Source organism: Gopherus evgoodei, chromosome 1 (assembly GCF_007399415.2).
Source record: "Gopherus evgoodei ecotype Sinaloan lineage chromosome 1, rGopEvg1_v1.p, whole genome shotgun sequence".
Lineage (NCBI taxonomy): Eukaryota > Metazoa > Chordata > Testudines > Testudinidae > Gopherus > Gopherus evgoodei.
In genome coordinates, this window is record NC_044322.1 from 70,674,884 (window position 1) to 70,692,560 (window position 17,677).

Genomic DNA, 17,677 nt, shown 5'->3' on the forward strand with positions numbered 1-17,677 from the left:
ATCAAAAAGAGAATGAGCTGCTAGATATGCACCTGTTAATTTAATTATAAAGCAGATAGTTAGGGGCACTGAAGCACTTGCAGTTTATTGTTTTTACTAATTATGGGCAAGGTCGGCTCTACCATTTTTGCTGCCCCTTAGCATGTGCCACCCCAGACACATGCTTCCCGGGCTGGTGCCTGGAGCCAGCCCTGATTATGAGCCAGACACCAATACCCACTAAAGGGCTTCCATTGAAGCCAATGGACTCAGACTCTGGCCCTCTGCTGTGTTGTCACTGTCCTCCAGGCAGTACAAAACAAAGACTGGTCCCTGCCCCAAGGAACTTAATAGAGCATAGTAAACAGCTATACTAGGGGAATACATTCCCTGAAAGCCAATTTTGCAGAATTAGAAAATGCAGTCAGTAAACTGAGGGAAAGTGAAGCTGAAGGCTTTGGCAGTGGGGCATAAACCTCTTAGGGCTTGAGGGACAAGGCAAGAAGCCAGAGGCACTATCAGATTGTGAGATAAACACATTATTTGCTAAAGTGATCAGCAACGAAATATGAATAATGCTAACAGTTAAATTGTTGTCTTTAGGATGTTTTTTTTACTCTGAAAGCTAAATTCATTCCTCTCTCATTTGTTAGTCTCTAAGGTGCCACAAGTACTCCTGTTCTTTTTGTGGATACAGACTAACATGGTTGCTACTCTGAAACCTGTGGTCACAGAGAATCTGTCCTGTCAAAGATCAGTCCTTCCTATGACCATGCTGTATATCATGGGAGTGTTCTCATGGCAATGGGAGCATTGTTTGTTACCTTCGTATGTGGCATGCATCACTGTAGTACTTTCCCCCTCCATACTGTCATCCTAGGAGTTATGCTTGGCCATGTCATCCCCTTCTTTAAATCCCTCCAGGGTTGCCGACTCCTCAAACTGCTTTAGAATTAAACTTTCAGTCAGTGCCTTTAAAGTCCTGCTTGATTCTGCCCTGCCCTACTTATCTGATCTTAAAAATAAACAAATATCAAAGCAGCCTGTGGTTTATCTTTCCAAACAGTCCTTTAAATGTGAACATCTGGGGGAGGGAAAACGCATCCACATTGCCCAACTGAAGGAAGCAGTCTGGAACTGACACGAGCAAGGCATCCACATACAGCCCAGCTTGCTCATCAATAATTGCCGGTAATGCTTGGTGCCGAGCCATGAAAGCTGAAGAAACATTTGAATAATTCTGGGCATTCATCAACATTTTAGGCCTCTGCAAGGTGGGGAGGGGGAAGAGCTCCTTGTCTGGTACATCAGTGAATTTCTCAGCATTTCAATTGTTGGGTTTTTTTGTTTGTTTGTTTTAAATTTATGGGATTTACACAAAAGTGCTAGTACCAGGGACTGAGCCAACCAATTAGTTGTAAATAAAAGAGTACTCATTGACTACATATTTAGGGCCAAATCCAGAGCCCATTGAAGCGAATGGCAAAGCTCTCATTTGTTTTAATGGGACTAAGACATAGTGTATTACCATATTAATGGTGAACTGATTATTTTTAAAATTTAAAAGCTGGTGAATATATTAAAGACTTACAATTACAAATGAGTAACTTGTTTAGAGTGAAATTAAAAAATAGATATTATTTCACCTGCCAGAATCCTAGCTTGTATTTCTGTGTTTTTCCTGCAAGAGCTGATGACAACACAAACTATGGAAGTATCAGTAGATTAAGGAATACGGCTCCTACTTGGCTGTGGAAATGTCATACTCAATTCTTACTGGCCAAAGAGGGATCTCTGTTCCTGATGGGTAAGCAAACAGGAACTAGTTTTCAAATAGTCATCTTAGAAAGAGCCCTTATTTTTTATTTTAAGGCATTTTGAGAGATGTTTAGGATCTCAAACAGTTTTTCTATTTTTAATTTGCAATTCATTTCATCTCTAAGTTTTGAAAGTCAGCACAATCAAAAAATAGGTTACATTTCTCATTACCCCTTTATCTCAGTGTGTTCTTTTACTATAAAGCAACAAAAAACTATTATGTGACCACAGTGACTGATCTTTAAAAATATCCCCATTTACTACATCACAGTATTTTGAGATTACTATGGTATCTTCTATACTTAAAGTTGAAAATACTACAGACTACTCTGAGATAAGATTAACAACTACAATGACGTGAATACAGGGTTTTTTTAGTGGCCACTAAGGTTACTAATCATTATGGGGAAATGCTTCCTTACTGCCATTTGCCAATGACTCCTGGTTACTCTGTGTGCATAGGTTTGCCTAACAAAGTAGGGCAGATGCTGACACCCTTAACTCCTGGTAAGTGGTACCTTGCTCCTGAAGTTCTATAGAACTCTTTTTCAGTTCGACTCACCATAGGAGTCACTGAATAAGGCCCTAAATGTTTGCAATCTTCTCTATGTACCTTCCTCATCCAGGACTAGGTGAACCAAATGAATATGTTTAGAAGAATAATTTATATATTCATAATGAACCACCAACAACACCAAAGGAAATGAATGGGAATAAAGTCCCTTAGGCATTTGCCCAAGAACTAACACAAGACATTTAGGAATTCAGAACATTTATTGCAAGAGCTGAATAACTGTAAATAACGTTGAACTGGCAAAGCAGTAACAAGGATAACTGTTTAGATATTTATTCTGTCAAAGTCATCAAACACCCCTCACAAACTGACATAAGTACTGCAATAAGCAATGCACTCCTAACCCATTTTATGTCTTTATACTGTGGAGGAAAAAAACTGTGAACTGCTATATACAAAAAAAAAAACCTTTTGTTTTTTTTGGTAAGAACAAATTAATCTTCAGACTACCTAAGTTTGTTATTTTAAGACTGATCAACTGTGGCATAAGATAATTTTCCCTTTTTTTTCTGTAAGGGCTTTTTTTTTCTTTTCTTTTTTTCTTTTTTTTTCTTATTTTTTTCTGCATGCTATTTATTTGTTTAAATCATCTGTCATGCCTTAACAAAAACCGCCTATGAATGTCCAGATTTGGATTTGTTTTACGTGCAACTTAGATCTTATTAATAGTAAGAGTCACTCTGCCGGTTTGACTGAAGTGACATGACGCCGGTACCTGCCAGGCATTGACCAACTATGATAACAAACAGTTAAACAGCAATAATTAGAGTTTTAACCCTTAGTTTCCCCAACTAGCCTACCAGGAGAATGCTCTGTTACATCATGAAGGCACAACACATTAAATATTCTGTGGCTATGGTCTAAAAACACATGTGTTACTACAACATTAACGCAGATGAGGATCAACACAAATGCCGCTTTTTCAGCAATACAAACTGTCTTAGGTATAGACACACACTTGCCCAATTGGAAAGAAAATGATCCTTGTATTTTGTTTCTCCAAATTTCCCTTCTCCTACTCCAGATTAGCTCAATGTTACTTTTCATTAATTGTGATATGACAGTTAACTGATCAGGGTTCCTAAATAAATGCCATCTGACGCTCCTTTGCCACCACCCACATAGCTAACTTCTTTTTTTTAAGTTCCTCTGCTTTGCAAAACAGAATGGAAGTGAAATTAAAGTTATTAAAGTTTAAAGCCCTTGCGTAAATCCTTTTGTTTTTTAATATTTGCAAACAGCTCTGCTTACTAGAATGCCAGCATCATCTGCTGTTAAACAGAAGCAAGAGGTTTTTTGTTTGGTTTATTTTTTAAACACAAGTGTTTTGAGTTCCTTGGAACTTTGTGTGTCAGACAGACTACTAACACAGAAACACCATCACTGAAATTAAAAACAAAACAACAGGAAGCAAATGAAAGAAAGTAAAAAGCAACTGTGAAACAAAGAATTATGCTACAGTATCCTTTTTAGGTGAACATTATAAGTACACAAATTTTGTTAGTAATAATTGTTCCTATTTACAAGTATTTTGAACACTGATTGACTTACAAGTGTCCACTAATGTTGTTAATAGCACAATAGGTTTAATATTTATAGTTTTAGTTGTTTTGTTTGCGGTATGATATCAAGTATAGCAGTCCCAGCACAGATCAATGACAGCAAGAGCACAATTTTCTAACTGGATATGCTTTTCAATCATTATAATCCACTGAACTCTCTCTCTTGGTCTATCACTCTCCAAATGCATCTTCCGTTGTTTGTAGCAGCAGTCCAGGGTCAAAAAACAAACAAACAAAAAGGATATTTGCAAACTGGAGAGATCTCTGCAGAGTTTAATCATGTCTCTTTAACAAAACCACACAACTAGAAGAAACACTCTTTTGTGTTGCAGAACATTATACTTTCCATTGGGCTAACACAAAGATATGTATATTTCTGCTATGTGAAGCATAGTTGTAGAGGTCTACCCAGTACATAAAGCTCTGACACACACACACACACACGCACAGTATTAGCAAGTCTAAGTAGACTAAAGTCATTGATCCAAAGTAGCCATTTCTTATAGCTGGTGCTCTTTTGGACTCTCAGCAGGTCCTGAGGCCTGTTTATAAGACTTCAAGTTAGCCAAAGGAATGTCAGTCATGTGATTGCCAGTGTTGAAATGGCCCTCACCAGAACCATACTGCTTTCGGTCACTGAACTGGTTTCTGTTGCTATCTTCTTTCCAGGTTCTTGTCAACGTGTGTCCATTCACTAGTTTGTCCTTCTTAACCCATTCTTTCTGAGGTGCAAAGGTGGAGAGAGGAGACTTTGCCTGCTGGTATGGACCCAGGCTGGGAGGCATCCAACAGTTATCTGAGTGTCCCAAAACCAGGCATTCTTGAGTACACATCTCTGTAGCTTCAGCTAATCCTCGTGGACCAAGAGGCCCATCTGCAGAAGACAACAAAGGGGACCGAAAAACAAAAAAAACAAAAAAGAGAGAAAGAAATAGTGTTAGACTTTCACTCTGAATATATTGCTATCAAAGCTGCATGTACTCTTGACATTTGCTAAAATGGGAAAAGTAATTGCAATGTTCTTAATCCTACAACCAACTATGCCACTGACTTAAAAAAGAGACATTATGTTAATGTCACAGTGTCAAAATATACTTGCATGCTAATAGAGAGTGGTTATCTGTTATTAAGGTCTTTGGTGAAATGTGACTTTTGTGATCAAAACATCTTCTATGTCATTGCCTGTATACTTCCCTGTTCCTCAAAAAGGGAATGATGGATAAATTAGTCATCAGCCAACAGGCTCAGACAACAGATATGAATTGGTTCCAATCAAATTTTTAAGAATTCCTTATTAAGGAAGCAAACACTTGGGCAGATGAAAAACAGTGATAAGCAAACACAATGACCCAGATTCTCTCTGAGACCTTATGCTGGGGTGAACTGGCATAGCCCAGGCATGCTCTCATCTCGCCTGCAATTTCCAGGTGTGGCCCTGGATGTAGGAGCAGAAATGCTAGAGAATTCTCAGCTGGCTAGTTAGGTCTAGATCAGGGATTGGCAACCTTTGGCACGTGGCTCACCAGGTTTGGGCAGGGCTGGGCAGGTTTGTTTACCTGCTATGTCCACAGGTTTGGCCGATCACGGTTATCACTGGCTGCAGTTTGCCATCCCAGGCCAACGGGGGCTGAGGGAAGAGGCACGGGCTGAGTGATCTGTTAGCGGCCACTTCCTGGCGCCTCCATTTGCCTGGAACAGCTAACTGCAGCCAGTGGGAGTCATGATCAGCTGAACCTGCAGATGTGGCACATAAACAAATTGGCCCAGCCCGCCAGGGTGCTTATCCTGGCAAGATGCGTGCCAGAGGTTGCCGATCCCTGGTGTAGATCCTACTACTCTGCAGCATCTGAGTGGTACAAAGTAAACAGAATGAGAAGATGAGAAAATTGTCCATTGTCAAATTGACTTGCCACATACAGATCACCATTTGGTACACTAAATAGATGAAACACATTAGTCCCCACTGGACATTAATACACAACTCAAAGATTTGCTATAGAACTACATAAATCAAAGGCTACACACAATGTGAACTTTCCATAACTCACTTGTGTTTTTATGGTTTTCTTACACGCATTAATAGGAGACCACAGGCGATGGACCGTGCAGTCTGTAATATGCTATGCATATTAAAGATCCATTGCATCTTTCACCCACTACAGAGAGCACAACTGGCCTGCTTCAGAGGCCTGACTATCAGCTCCGTGGACAAGTCACCAATATCTCCAGAAAGTGCTGACCTTCTCCCCAGTCTTAACATATTTCTAAGTGAGTGAACTTGCAGCTGAATCACTGATCGGATCAGACTGGATTTACACATAGGGTAAGATGTTCCAAAAGACTGATAAACTGCCACATGTCTTTGATACCTATTTCTCAACATCTGAGAATATATACACCTAATGATCAATGCCTCGTCATGATCCTTGCTAGATATATGATGATTTTGATGAAGACCTTCAATGGGAAATCCTTCCTTGACTTCAGAGCAAATCATTGGTCTAGACCTCCAGGCAGTCAAAGAGTTAAGAAGCATTTTTTTCTTGATTAAACAGTGAAGTGACAGGAAGGGAATTATGGATTGATTTTGAGAATAAGATGAACCAAATAGGCATGAATGCTGAAGTCATGAAGGTCAGCATTAATCAGAAGAAAAATACAGACCACAGAAAAACCAGTCTGTCAGGGCTGTGTCAGCACAAAGATACCTTCATAATTGTGAATTTGGGCCCGCAATTATCACTGAAGATATTTAAATGAAGATGTTTGTGCTGTAGCGAAAATGGAGATTTCAGTCTCTTCAGTTGCAGCAAATGCGGCATAGCAGGTTTATTTTCAAATCCCCAGACCATCCTAATTAGTCTAACTGTAGCTGCTATTTCTTTTAACATGCCTAATGTTTTTTAAATCTTCCTAAGCTAATGTCCTCATGAGATCCTGTAGTAGTGAGTTCCACATATTAATCATCTGCGGCATTCAGAGTCAGTTTTAGCAAATATAATTTAGATGCATTTTGTTAAAAAACATGTCAACTATTGTTTCCTTTATCCTTACCTCTGAATATCTTTTCTTAGACTGTGAAGTTACCGGCGCAGGAACAACCCTTTTTGCATATTAGTATCTAAGGCCTGTTGCACACTACACAGTTAAACCGATTTTAACAGCGTTAAATCGATTTAACGCTGTACCCGTCCACACTACAATGACATTATATAGATTTAAAGGGCTCTTTAAATCGATTTCTGTACTCCTCCCCAACGAGAGGAGTAACACTAAAATCAATATTAACATATCGGTTTAGGATTAGTGTGGCCGCAAATCGAAGTTATTGGCCTCCGGGCAGTATCCCACAGTGCACCACTGACCGCTCTGGACAGGTATCTGAACTCTGATGCACTGGCCAGGTATACAGGAAAAGCCCAGCGAACTTTTGAATTTCATTTCCTGTTTGACCAGCGTGGAGCTCTCATCAGCACAGGTGACCACGCAGAGCTCATCAGCACAGGTAACAATGCAGTCTCCTGAGAACAGAAAAAGAGCACCAGCATGGACCGCATGGGAGGTACTGGATCTTATCGCTATATGGGGAGAGGATTCAGTGCTAACAGAACTCCGTTCCAAAAGACGAAATGAAAAAATATTTGAAAAAATTTCCAAGGCTATGATGGGAAAAGGCCACACCAGGGACTCAGTGCAGTGCAGAGTGAAAGTTAAGGAGCTCAGACAGGCATACCAGAAAACCAAAGCAGCAAACGGAAGATCCGGGTCAGGGCCAAAAACATGCCACTTCTACGCTGAGCTGCATGCAATTTTAGGGGGCTGCGCCACCACTACTCCCCCCTTGTCTGTGGATTCCGAGGTGAGGGTTATAATCTCAACTATGGCTGAGGATTCAGCAGAGGAGGAAGATAAGGAGGAGGATGAGGAAGAGGAGAATGACCTTGCAGCGAGCACACAGCACTCCGTTAGCCCCAACAGCCAGGAGCTTTTTGTGACCCAGACGGAATTACCCTCCCAGCCCTCCCAAGCCACTAGCCCAGACAGTGAAGCCATGGAAGCAACCTCTGGTGAGTGTACCTTTGTAAATATAAAACATGGTTTAAAAGCAAGCGTTTTTTAATGATTGATTTGCCATGAGGGCTTGGGATGCATTCACAGCCAGTAAAGTTACTGGAAAAGTTTGTTAACACGTCTGGGGATGGAGCGGAAATCCTCCAGGGACATCTCCATGAAGCGCTCCTGGAGGTACTCCAAAAGCCTTTGCAGAAGGTTTCTGGGCAAGGCAGCCTTGTTCCGTCCACCATGGTAGGACACTTTACCACGCCATGCAGGTAGCAAGTAATCGGGTATCATTGCATGACAAAGCATAGCTGCATACGGTCCCGGTAATTGCTGGCATTCAAGAAACATCCATTCTTTATCTTGCTGTGTTATCCTCAGCAGAGTGATATCGTTCATGGTAACCTGGTTGAAATTAAGGAATTTAATTAAGGGGACAGAGATGGCCATTTTCCTATTAGGCTGTTGCTTAAAAGAAAGACTTCCTTGCATGTTGCAAAGCAGGGGTGGGGGTGGGGTAATGGTGCTGAGCTTTTTAGCGTTTGGCCAGCAGGAATCTTCCCAGCTACCAGCCATGCAGTGGGGGGGGGGAGTAAGGGGGATGATTAGCAGTGATCTTCCATGATACCAGCCATGCGGTGGGGGGAGGGGTAAAGCAATCCTAGAGAATTGGATTGGGGGGGGAGGGGTTGGCGACTGCTGCTGCTTGTTAACAGGAAAGAAGCATCAGAGGGCACTGTGTATATGAAAGCTGGAGAAGCTGTGGCTTACCATGACCGCATGCAAGCTGAATTGTGATGCCCGGACCTGCGTCTGTGAGATCTGTAACACCAGAGCTGCAGGCACTCAATATTAAAAGTTTCCAAATGTGACCTTGTAGTGAAATCACATGTGCTATGTAAGGTGAATAGTGTTGTTCACTGTGAAAGAGTATAACCATTGTTCTGTAAAATGTATCTTTTTAAATCCTTCTCTCCCTATTTTCCCTCCCTCATGCAGCTGCACATTTTTCAAGCCTCCCTACTCCATCCCGAAGGCTAGCTCAGATAAGGCGGAGGAAGAAGAGGACGCGAGATGAAATGTTCTCTGAAATCATGGAAGTAACCCGCAATGAAAGAGCTCATCTGAAGGAGTGGAAGGACGTGGTAGCAAAGTACAGGAAAGATGCCAGTGAACGTGAGGATAGGAGGGATGAACGTGAGGATAGGAGAGACGCTCGAGATTAGAGGTGGCAGCAGGAAGATCAGAGGTGTAGGCAGGAAGATCAGCGGTGGCGGGATGCAACGCTGGAGCCGCTGCGTGATCAAACTGATATCCTCCAACGTCTGGTGGATCTTCAGGAAGAGCAGCGGGGTCACAGAGTGCCGCTGCAGCCCATGTTTAACCACCCTCAGTACTCACCATGTTCTATATCTTCCTCACCCAGACGTGTAAGAATGCGTGGGGGAAGGCTTTGTGCACCCGTCCACTCCACCCCCGTGGACAGTCCAACCAAAAGGCTGTCATTACATTGAAATGTGCTTAATAGCCTTTTCCTTCCCTCCTATCCTCCTCCCAAACCACACCTGGGATACCTTGTTAATTCTCTTCCTCTTTTTATAATTACATGCTTTTTAAACGATAGTGACTTTATTTCCTTAAGCAAGCTGTAATTGAAGGGGGAGGGTGGGTTGCTTACAGGCAAGGAGTCAATAAGGGGGGGAGGTTCATGAAGGGAAACAAACACAACAGTCACACCATACCCTGGCCCATGATGAAACTTGTTTTCAAGGCTTTTCTGATGTGCACCGCTTCCTGGTGAGCTCTTCTAATCGCCCTGGTGTCTGGCTGCGCGTAATCAGCGGCCAGGTGATTTGCCTCAGCCTCCCACCCCGCCATAAAGGTTTCCCCCTTACTTTCACAGAGATTGTGGAGCACACAGCAAGCAGCAATAACAAAGGGGACATTGGTTTGGCTGAGGTCTGAGCAAGTGAGTAATGTGCGCCAGCGAGCCTTTAAATGGCCAAATGCACATTCTACCACCATCCTGCACTTGCTCAGCCTGTAGTTGAACAGCTCCTGACCACTGTCCAGGCTGCCTGTGTATGGCTTCATGAGCCATGGCATCAAGGGGTAGGCTGGGTCACCCAGGATAACGATAGGCCTTTCAACATCCCCAACTGTTATTTTCTGGTCCGGGAAGTAAGTCCCTTGCTGCAGTCGTTTAAACAGAGTAGTGCTTCTGAAGACGCGAGCGTCATGAACCCTTCCTGGCCATCCCAGGATGTTGGTGAAACGTCCCTTGTGGTCCACCAGTGCTTGCAGCACCATTGAAAAGTACCCCTTGCGGTTGATGTACTGGGTGCCCTGGTGCTCTGGTGCCAAGATAGGGATATGGGTTCCATCTATTGCCCCCCCCCCCACAGTTAGGGAATCCCATTGCAGCTAAGCCATCCACTATGACCTGCATGTTTCCCAGAGTCACAACCTTTTGTAGCAGCAGCTTAATGATTGCTTTGGCTACTTGCAGCACAGCAGCCCCCACAGGAGATTTTCCCACTCCAAATTGATTCCCGACTGACCGGTAGTTGTCTGGCGTTGCAAGCTTCCAGAAGGCTATTGCCACTCGCTTCTCCACTGTGAGGGCTGCTCTCATCTTGGTATTATGGCGTTTCAGGGCAGGGGAATGCAAGTCACAAAGTTCAAAGAAAGTGCTCTTACGCATGCGAAAGTTTCGCAGCCACTGCGAATCGTCCCACACCGCAAAACTATGCGGTCCCACCAGTCTGTGCTTGTTTCCCTGGCCCAAAATCGGCATTCAATCGGTAGAACCTCCCCCATTACCAGCAGGAGCTCCAAAGCACAGGGGCCCGCGGTTAGGGAGAATTCAGCGTCCATGTCCTCATCACTCTCGTAGCCGCGCTGCCTTAGCTGCCTCCTCCTCGCCTGCCTTTGCAGTTCATGGTTCACCATAGACTGCATGAGAATGCGCAAGGTGTTTACAACGTCCACAATTGCGCTATTGATCTGAGCAGGATCCATGCTTGCTGTGCTATGGCGTTTGCTCAGTTCACCCAGGAAAAAAGGCGTGAAATGGTTGTCTGCTGCTTTCAGGAAGGGAGGGGTGAGGCTGTACCCAAAACCACCCGCAACAATGATTTTTGCCCCATCAGGCACTGGGATCTCAACCCAGAATTCCAAGGGGCAGGAGAGACTGCGGGAACTATGGGATAGCTACGGGATAGCTACCCACAGTGCAACACTCCAGAAATTGATGCTAGCCACGGACCATGGACGCACACCGCCGAATTAATGTGCCTAGTGTGGCCGCATGCAATCGACCTTATAATAACTGTTTTATAAAACCGGTTTATGTTAATTCGAAATTATCCAGTAGTGTAGACATAGCCTAACAGTAGATTCTGGGTACTATGGCCAGCAAAAGTAATGATGTCTTTTTAACTAGGTGAGCCATGACTGGAAGCTCCTGCAATCCTTGTACAAGCAATTGGAATAATTTAAGAAATATATATACCGAATGACACTGGGGCAATATAAGATGAAATAATCAGTTCTGCAATAATTTAGGGTAAAAGAAGTGATTGCAAAGCAGAAGTTTAGCACAAATTTTCAAGGAGAGCCAATAATCTTGGGTTTAAAATAAGAGCTGTGATAATTCATGGGAAGAGAGAGATTCTTGTTCTATAAAGCCCCTCTTTGAATTCGGCACTACGCAGTTATAATCAAATTGAGGCAAGTATTTAGTGCAAAAATCTATAGTAAGTAAAGGAAGCAATCCCAGTATGTTGTTAACATTTCCAAACGTTATCTATAGGTTAAAAACTGATTTTTTTTCTGCTGACAACAGAAATGTAATTTTAATTAGGTTTTTCCCATTTTCACAGGAAGAAAGTAGACTCTTTCCAACCAGCCTGATCACACAGTAAAATGCTATCTTGCTGACCCAAGGAGGAAAGGTTTGGCAGGGATTAAAAGTTTCAATACACAAAGAAAAGCCTTCACCACAGAGTGACACAGTTCAAGAAATACAGTGCATGCACCCTGGGCTTCCAATTTGCAGTGTAATAGCAGGTTAACAAGAGAACCCTCAGCTCTACACTCATGAAGAGGATCTGTTATGTTGCCCTTTTTAGCTAAATAAAATAAAATAAAGTTCAAAGAGATATGGCAATCATTTAAGTTTAGAATTTAAATGGGTAATAAGCTGTTATGCATGTGGACCTACAAGCCATGTCAAATTAATCTTGGAGAGATTTACTTCATGTGTTTAGCTTTCCTTAGTCAGAGTCCTAGAGTGATAATACAGTTAATCTCAGAATGGATTTCCTCTGAAGTTGGTGAAGTTTGTGGATAATTTTGAAATATTTGGATGAAAGGTACTACTTAAATATCTATTACTAAGAAAAAGGGGCTGTCTAATAAATAGAGACAGGATGGTGCTGTGGAGATAATCACTTATTCTGGAGGAACTCGGTGGGTGAGGTAATATGTTTTAGTGGACCAACTTCTGTTGGTGAGAGAGACAAGCTTTTGAGCTACACAGAGCTCCTCTTCAGATCACTTTGGAAGGGCACTTCTTATATTTCTGGTTAGCCAAATGTCATTTTCTTACTTTGACTCTTACATTTTCTTACTTTGACTCTCAAAAGACTATCACAATCCAATTCATTTCAAAGAGGGATGTGTTTTTGTTCTCAACTTTCCTTATCTTTAGATTTCAAATGCAAACAAGCCTGACAGGAGTGTAGTCCTCTCTGTAGAAGGTAAATCTTGCTCTTTGTGGGGTTTCACCTGCAAATATATGAGCAGAGTTTGAGCTCTAGCACTCACAGTGCAAGCCTGGGAGCCAGGAGCACTCCTGTAATACTCATTCCCACTGTAGACTTGGAACAAGTCACTGATGCTCTCTGACTCAGTTTCCCCAGTCTGTAAAATTCAGAGAGTGTTTACCAGTCTCACTAGAGAATTCTGAGGATTAACTATGGAATAATTAGATAAAACGCCTTGAAGGACTCTATATAATTGTTAATCAGCAAATAACATTTTGATACTTTACTTTTAAGGCATCACAACATAAAAACAGCCTCTTACTTTTTGTTTGAAGTGATGCTACATTGTGTGTACACCCATGGGTACATTTCAGATTATAGACAATATCTTTTAATACCACACTAATGGAATAACAGTATATTCCATCTGGGACAAGGACAATCTCATTTATAATGTGTACATGTGACTATCATCATAGGCACCATGATCTCTGATTAGGGCATTTAGATGGAACCACAATACATTTAATAAATCATAATAATCATTATGATGCTTGGGAGGCTCTGCAAATCCCCCAATGAAAGATGCATGTGATTTAGAAGAAAAAATAATTAATTCTGGAGAAAATATGAGCTCAGCACAATAAAAATAAAGCACAGTAGCATGGTTTTCTTCAGCTCCTGCCTTGTGTAATTATGTTCTCTGTGAAGACAGTTCATTCCTTCTTAAGAGTCTTCTTAGTATTCAGTGGCACAAGTGAAATAATCATGAACAGTATGATGGGGAAAAGAACCTGTTGGGATATGCAGGATGGTAGCGTTAGCTGCTTTGTATTGAGAAAGCACAATGTTGACTTACTGGTAATTATCTTTCCCCTTCACCACTACCAAACAATAGCTTTCATCCGATTTTCTAAACTTGCTTCATTACTGCAAACAATGACACCACTTAAAAACCTATTCCTGATGCTTTAATTTCATAATTGCATTAATTTGTTTCCTTTCTGTCCAAAAAATGTCACTGGAATCTCTGTATCAAGTTTTTCCACACTGAAGTACTTTATTGATATGTTTTTTTCAAAGTATTTGTTCTCTGAACAATCTGTAATGCATGAGCCCAGTTATCAGTCTTGGCTGCTTGAATACATAATGACACAACTGCTGATAAAACTGTACAAGCCATCTGTCTCTGGATTTAAATGTTTTGAAAGCAAACACAAAAGTACATAACAAACACTCCCTTAAATTGTCTTTGTTACTATTGATACCAAATCTTATGCCCCCCCCAAGCCTTTTTTATTATTTTATTCTGTTAATAGCTGTCAGGCAACTGCATGGCTTGCTGCCTCAAAAGGAGACAGGTGCAAGCAGTTAAATGCCAGTCAAATGTTGGCTATACCCTAATTGTGGAAATTCAGAGTGGTCTTTTATCTCATTTTATTATGCCCAGAAGCTGAACTGTTATTTCATTGATTAACTAACTGCTGCAATTAGCAACTAGCTCCTGGCACATTGACCAGCTGCTTTTCAACCGGCTCCTTCAAAACTCTCTTGCTCAAAGCTGGAGGCTCATTCTTTAAATGTAAAAGAGTCAAGACCACAAGTTAAGTTGTATTCAGATGCTTTTCAGCCTCCTCTGTGAATTAGGATTCATTAGCCAGGATGCATTGCTGTTAGGTATAGTGGTGAATATGGTGTTCACCCTTTGCCCCTGACCTGATCTTAGGGAAAGTTATTATACAAGATTAAACTATATATCAGGTGTTAAAACAAATTAAAATGTTTTAAGATCATAAAATGGAGGCCATTAGACTTGTAATATAAGAAGGGAAAACAAATGTAAAAGTATTTGTTGTAGGTATTTCAAAAGTATGAGGCCTAGATAAAGTACTTGACCTAGGGTCATAAGATTTAGCAATATGTATACTGTGATAAGCAAGTAAAAGAAAAAAAGAGCAGTTTAACATTGAAATACCAAATTCCTAGGGGATTTTGGAATACCTGTAACCATGGAATAATCACATTACGTATCAAAACTGCTGGGAAATGCATGAAGCAAATAGCCTATGGTAGCAATTGGAACCTTAATTATGGTCCCCCAGAATGACAAATATGGGCAGGGTGCTTAGACCTAAATCATACATGGTCCTGGTTGTGTAGAGGATGCAAGGAAAAGGATATAAAAAGATGGTCATACCAACCCCTAGCTGGAACACTGGGATGACAGAAAGGTGATAACTAGCTCACCACTGCCCACTTATGGTGCTCTCCACTTACTATTGTCTTCATCTTAACGTCTAATGGTGTCCATAAGATTGCGAGTAGGCCAGTCTTGGAGGTGTTTTGTAATATGTATCTGTTTGTGTACAGTTATACTTATGCTTGGTTTTATTTGGATTTTAAGGTAAGTCTTCATGTTTCTGTTTGTGTGATTCACCAATCTCACTCAGTAATAATATTATGAAGCCCCTGCACACAAAACCTGTTATTAATGACTTGTGCAATTTTGCATTCCAATTAATGAGAGGCTACAATGGCCACAGCTTCATTTAAAAGTTGATACAATCATATTTATTCATCTTTTCACATCAGACCTTTAACAAAATTCAGCTCTATTTAACCTTGGATATAGAAAGCCTTTTGTTGACTGTGCAACACATTAATACGCTGCATTGTTAAATGACCTTTCCTGAAGAGACAACATATTACAAGTTTTATAAAACCTTCCGCCCCCTCCACTTATAATTACAGATCTGATTTTCCTGCATTTCATGAAGGTTTTGCACGTATTGTATACGATAAAAAGAGAAAAAATGGTTTATAATACAAAGATGGTTCTGACATATTTTTCTCTTCAATTAATTAAAGAATTAATGTGAAAGTGCTTTCTTGAATCCTAGGTTATGTTCCAAAAAACAAAACAAAAACTCCCAGGCACATGCTGTACAAGTTGCTTTTTCTGATTAGTAATTAAGCTAGCTTCTGTCACCCTTACATTGAAAGACACCATACTCCACAGCTAGTCCCATTTGGCATTACTGAAGCCAAAAAAGGTTGGCAGCAGAATCTGGTCCTTAATTGAGCTAGACTGAGAGACACATGCTGCCACCCTTACACATACAGAGTAGTCCCTTTGAAAGGAATCTGACTATTCACATAATAAAATACTAACCAAGAGGAGTTAAGTGTGGCAGAATATGACCATGTATATGATGACTGTAGCAGACCACTCCAAAAGCATCACTTTCACTCTGCAGAAGTAATTGTCACATTTCCCAGGTTCCCCCACCTTACTCTAAGAGAAAGTAATTCCTTTACCAGGTGTAGATTACTTTCTCCCCCACACTGCCTTAGTTGCACTGATAAGTGTGCAGGTTCCATGCTACTTGCCTTTCTCTGCCCACTCCCAGTTCACCTGTGTGTAGGGTGGGCGGAGGGAGACAAGATGGGAAGAAGTGCACTGTGGAACTTGTACTGTTAAGTGCATAAAGGGGTAATCTGGACAGCCTGAACAGGTGCTGCTCCTTTACTCCTCTGCATGGCAGCAAAAGGGCCAGATACAATTTGACCCATAATGAGGTCATTTTCATTGTACAAGTTTTTCCAGACTTGAAGTGTAGTGTACCCTATGCCCTACTACATATAGCTTTCCTTCGAGGAATCTTAGAGTATCATGGCGGTGTTTAACTACATCATCATCTTGTTTCCAGTTCTTTTACAACAGATATTGCTAACAGAGTTCATTGGGCACTGTTTTTGGCTATTAGATCAGCTCAGATTAAGGGTTGGTTCATAAACTTCAGTCCCTTGGGGCAAGATCCTTTTGTTCCCTCCATGGCCACACAGCTGAGCAAACATATAGCCCCATGTTATTTATCACATATGAGTAGTTAACCTGCTTTCAGTTCTTTACTACTCACTTGTTACAGGGGTAACTGGATGAAATTCCATGGCCCATTTTATAGAGGAGCTCGGCACAGGGGCTTGTTCACATGGGCACACTCAGCAAAATTAATCAGAATTAACTAAAGATGTGAATTTAAATTGCATTAGTTAAACCATAATAAAGCCTGTGTGGACACACTCATTCAGAATTAAAGTGTTCTTAATTAGGTTTAGCTTAATTAACTTCCAAGTCCCCCTGTAGAAAAGCCCCAGATGATCAAATGATCCATTTTGACCTTAAAATTTATAGATCAGCAAATATTAGCAGAAAGTGCTTGAACTTTTATTAACTTTCATTGATAAACTTAGACAAATGGGTGTGTGGGAGAGGAGCTGCTTTAGAAATGTGGAAGGTGTTTGCCGTAAGTCCAGATTTGGGAATATGATTCTGGTTTCTGACTAAAGGTAAAACCTCATTCTGATTAAAAAAAAAAAGTACTCTAACCTGGATTTAAGTGTCACATTGTGGCTGCAGAGAGAGAGTCACCTTGGGGCAGAACAGAAGGGGAGCAAATAAGATTTTGCAAAATGTTTTGTTAACAAATAAATAAGGATTAAATGTTTTACGTGTCTCTCATACTGATTTAATATTTTGGTGAGAAGTCAACATTTGTACATGGAGACAGTCCAAATACAATAACACATGGGCAGGCAAAGCAGCAAATTCTCTCCCCAGGAGGATAATGTTATTTAGACAGATTTTATAGTACACAAATAACAGATAGCATATCTTTATAAATCAGCACTCTTCCTCAGCATGATATGGACCTTATCCATCTTCTTCTCATCTGCACAAGCTATGGCTCAAGAGGGCATTATCTCAACTAATTCTATCTTCTCAAAATTAGCATTTTTTTCTGCAATCCATTCAATTTCTGGGGGACAATCTAACAAATGAGCTCTCCACAAAGGATACAAATAAACCTTCTAAATTTCACTGGATCGCTTACTGAGAACACAGCACACTTACT

The 17,677-nt window shown here is 41.1% G+C and overlaps 1 protein-coding gene across 4 annotated transcripts in view; it reads right to left on the minus strand.

Moving 5' to 3' along the window:
• Window positions 1–2,919: 2,919 nt before the first annotated feature.
• Window positions 2,920–17,677, minus strand: part of PCDH9 (protocadherin 9) — a 904,042-nt gene continuing 889,284 nt past the window's right edge. For 3 of the 4 annotated variants that reach the window (XM_030566294.1, XM_030566305.1, XM_030566283.1), the window contains exon 4: window positions 2,920–4,807. In XM_030566294.1, the coding sequence (XP_030422154.1) occupies window positions 4,434–4,807 (374 nt within the window). In that variant the 3' untranslated portion in view covers window positions 2,920–4,433. The remainder of the gene's footprint in view (window positions 4,808–17,677) is intronic. The other variant, XM_030566327.1, reaches the window with a different exon arrangement.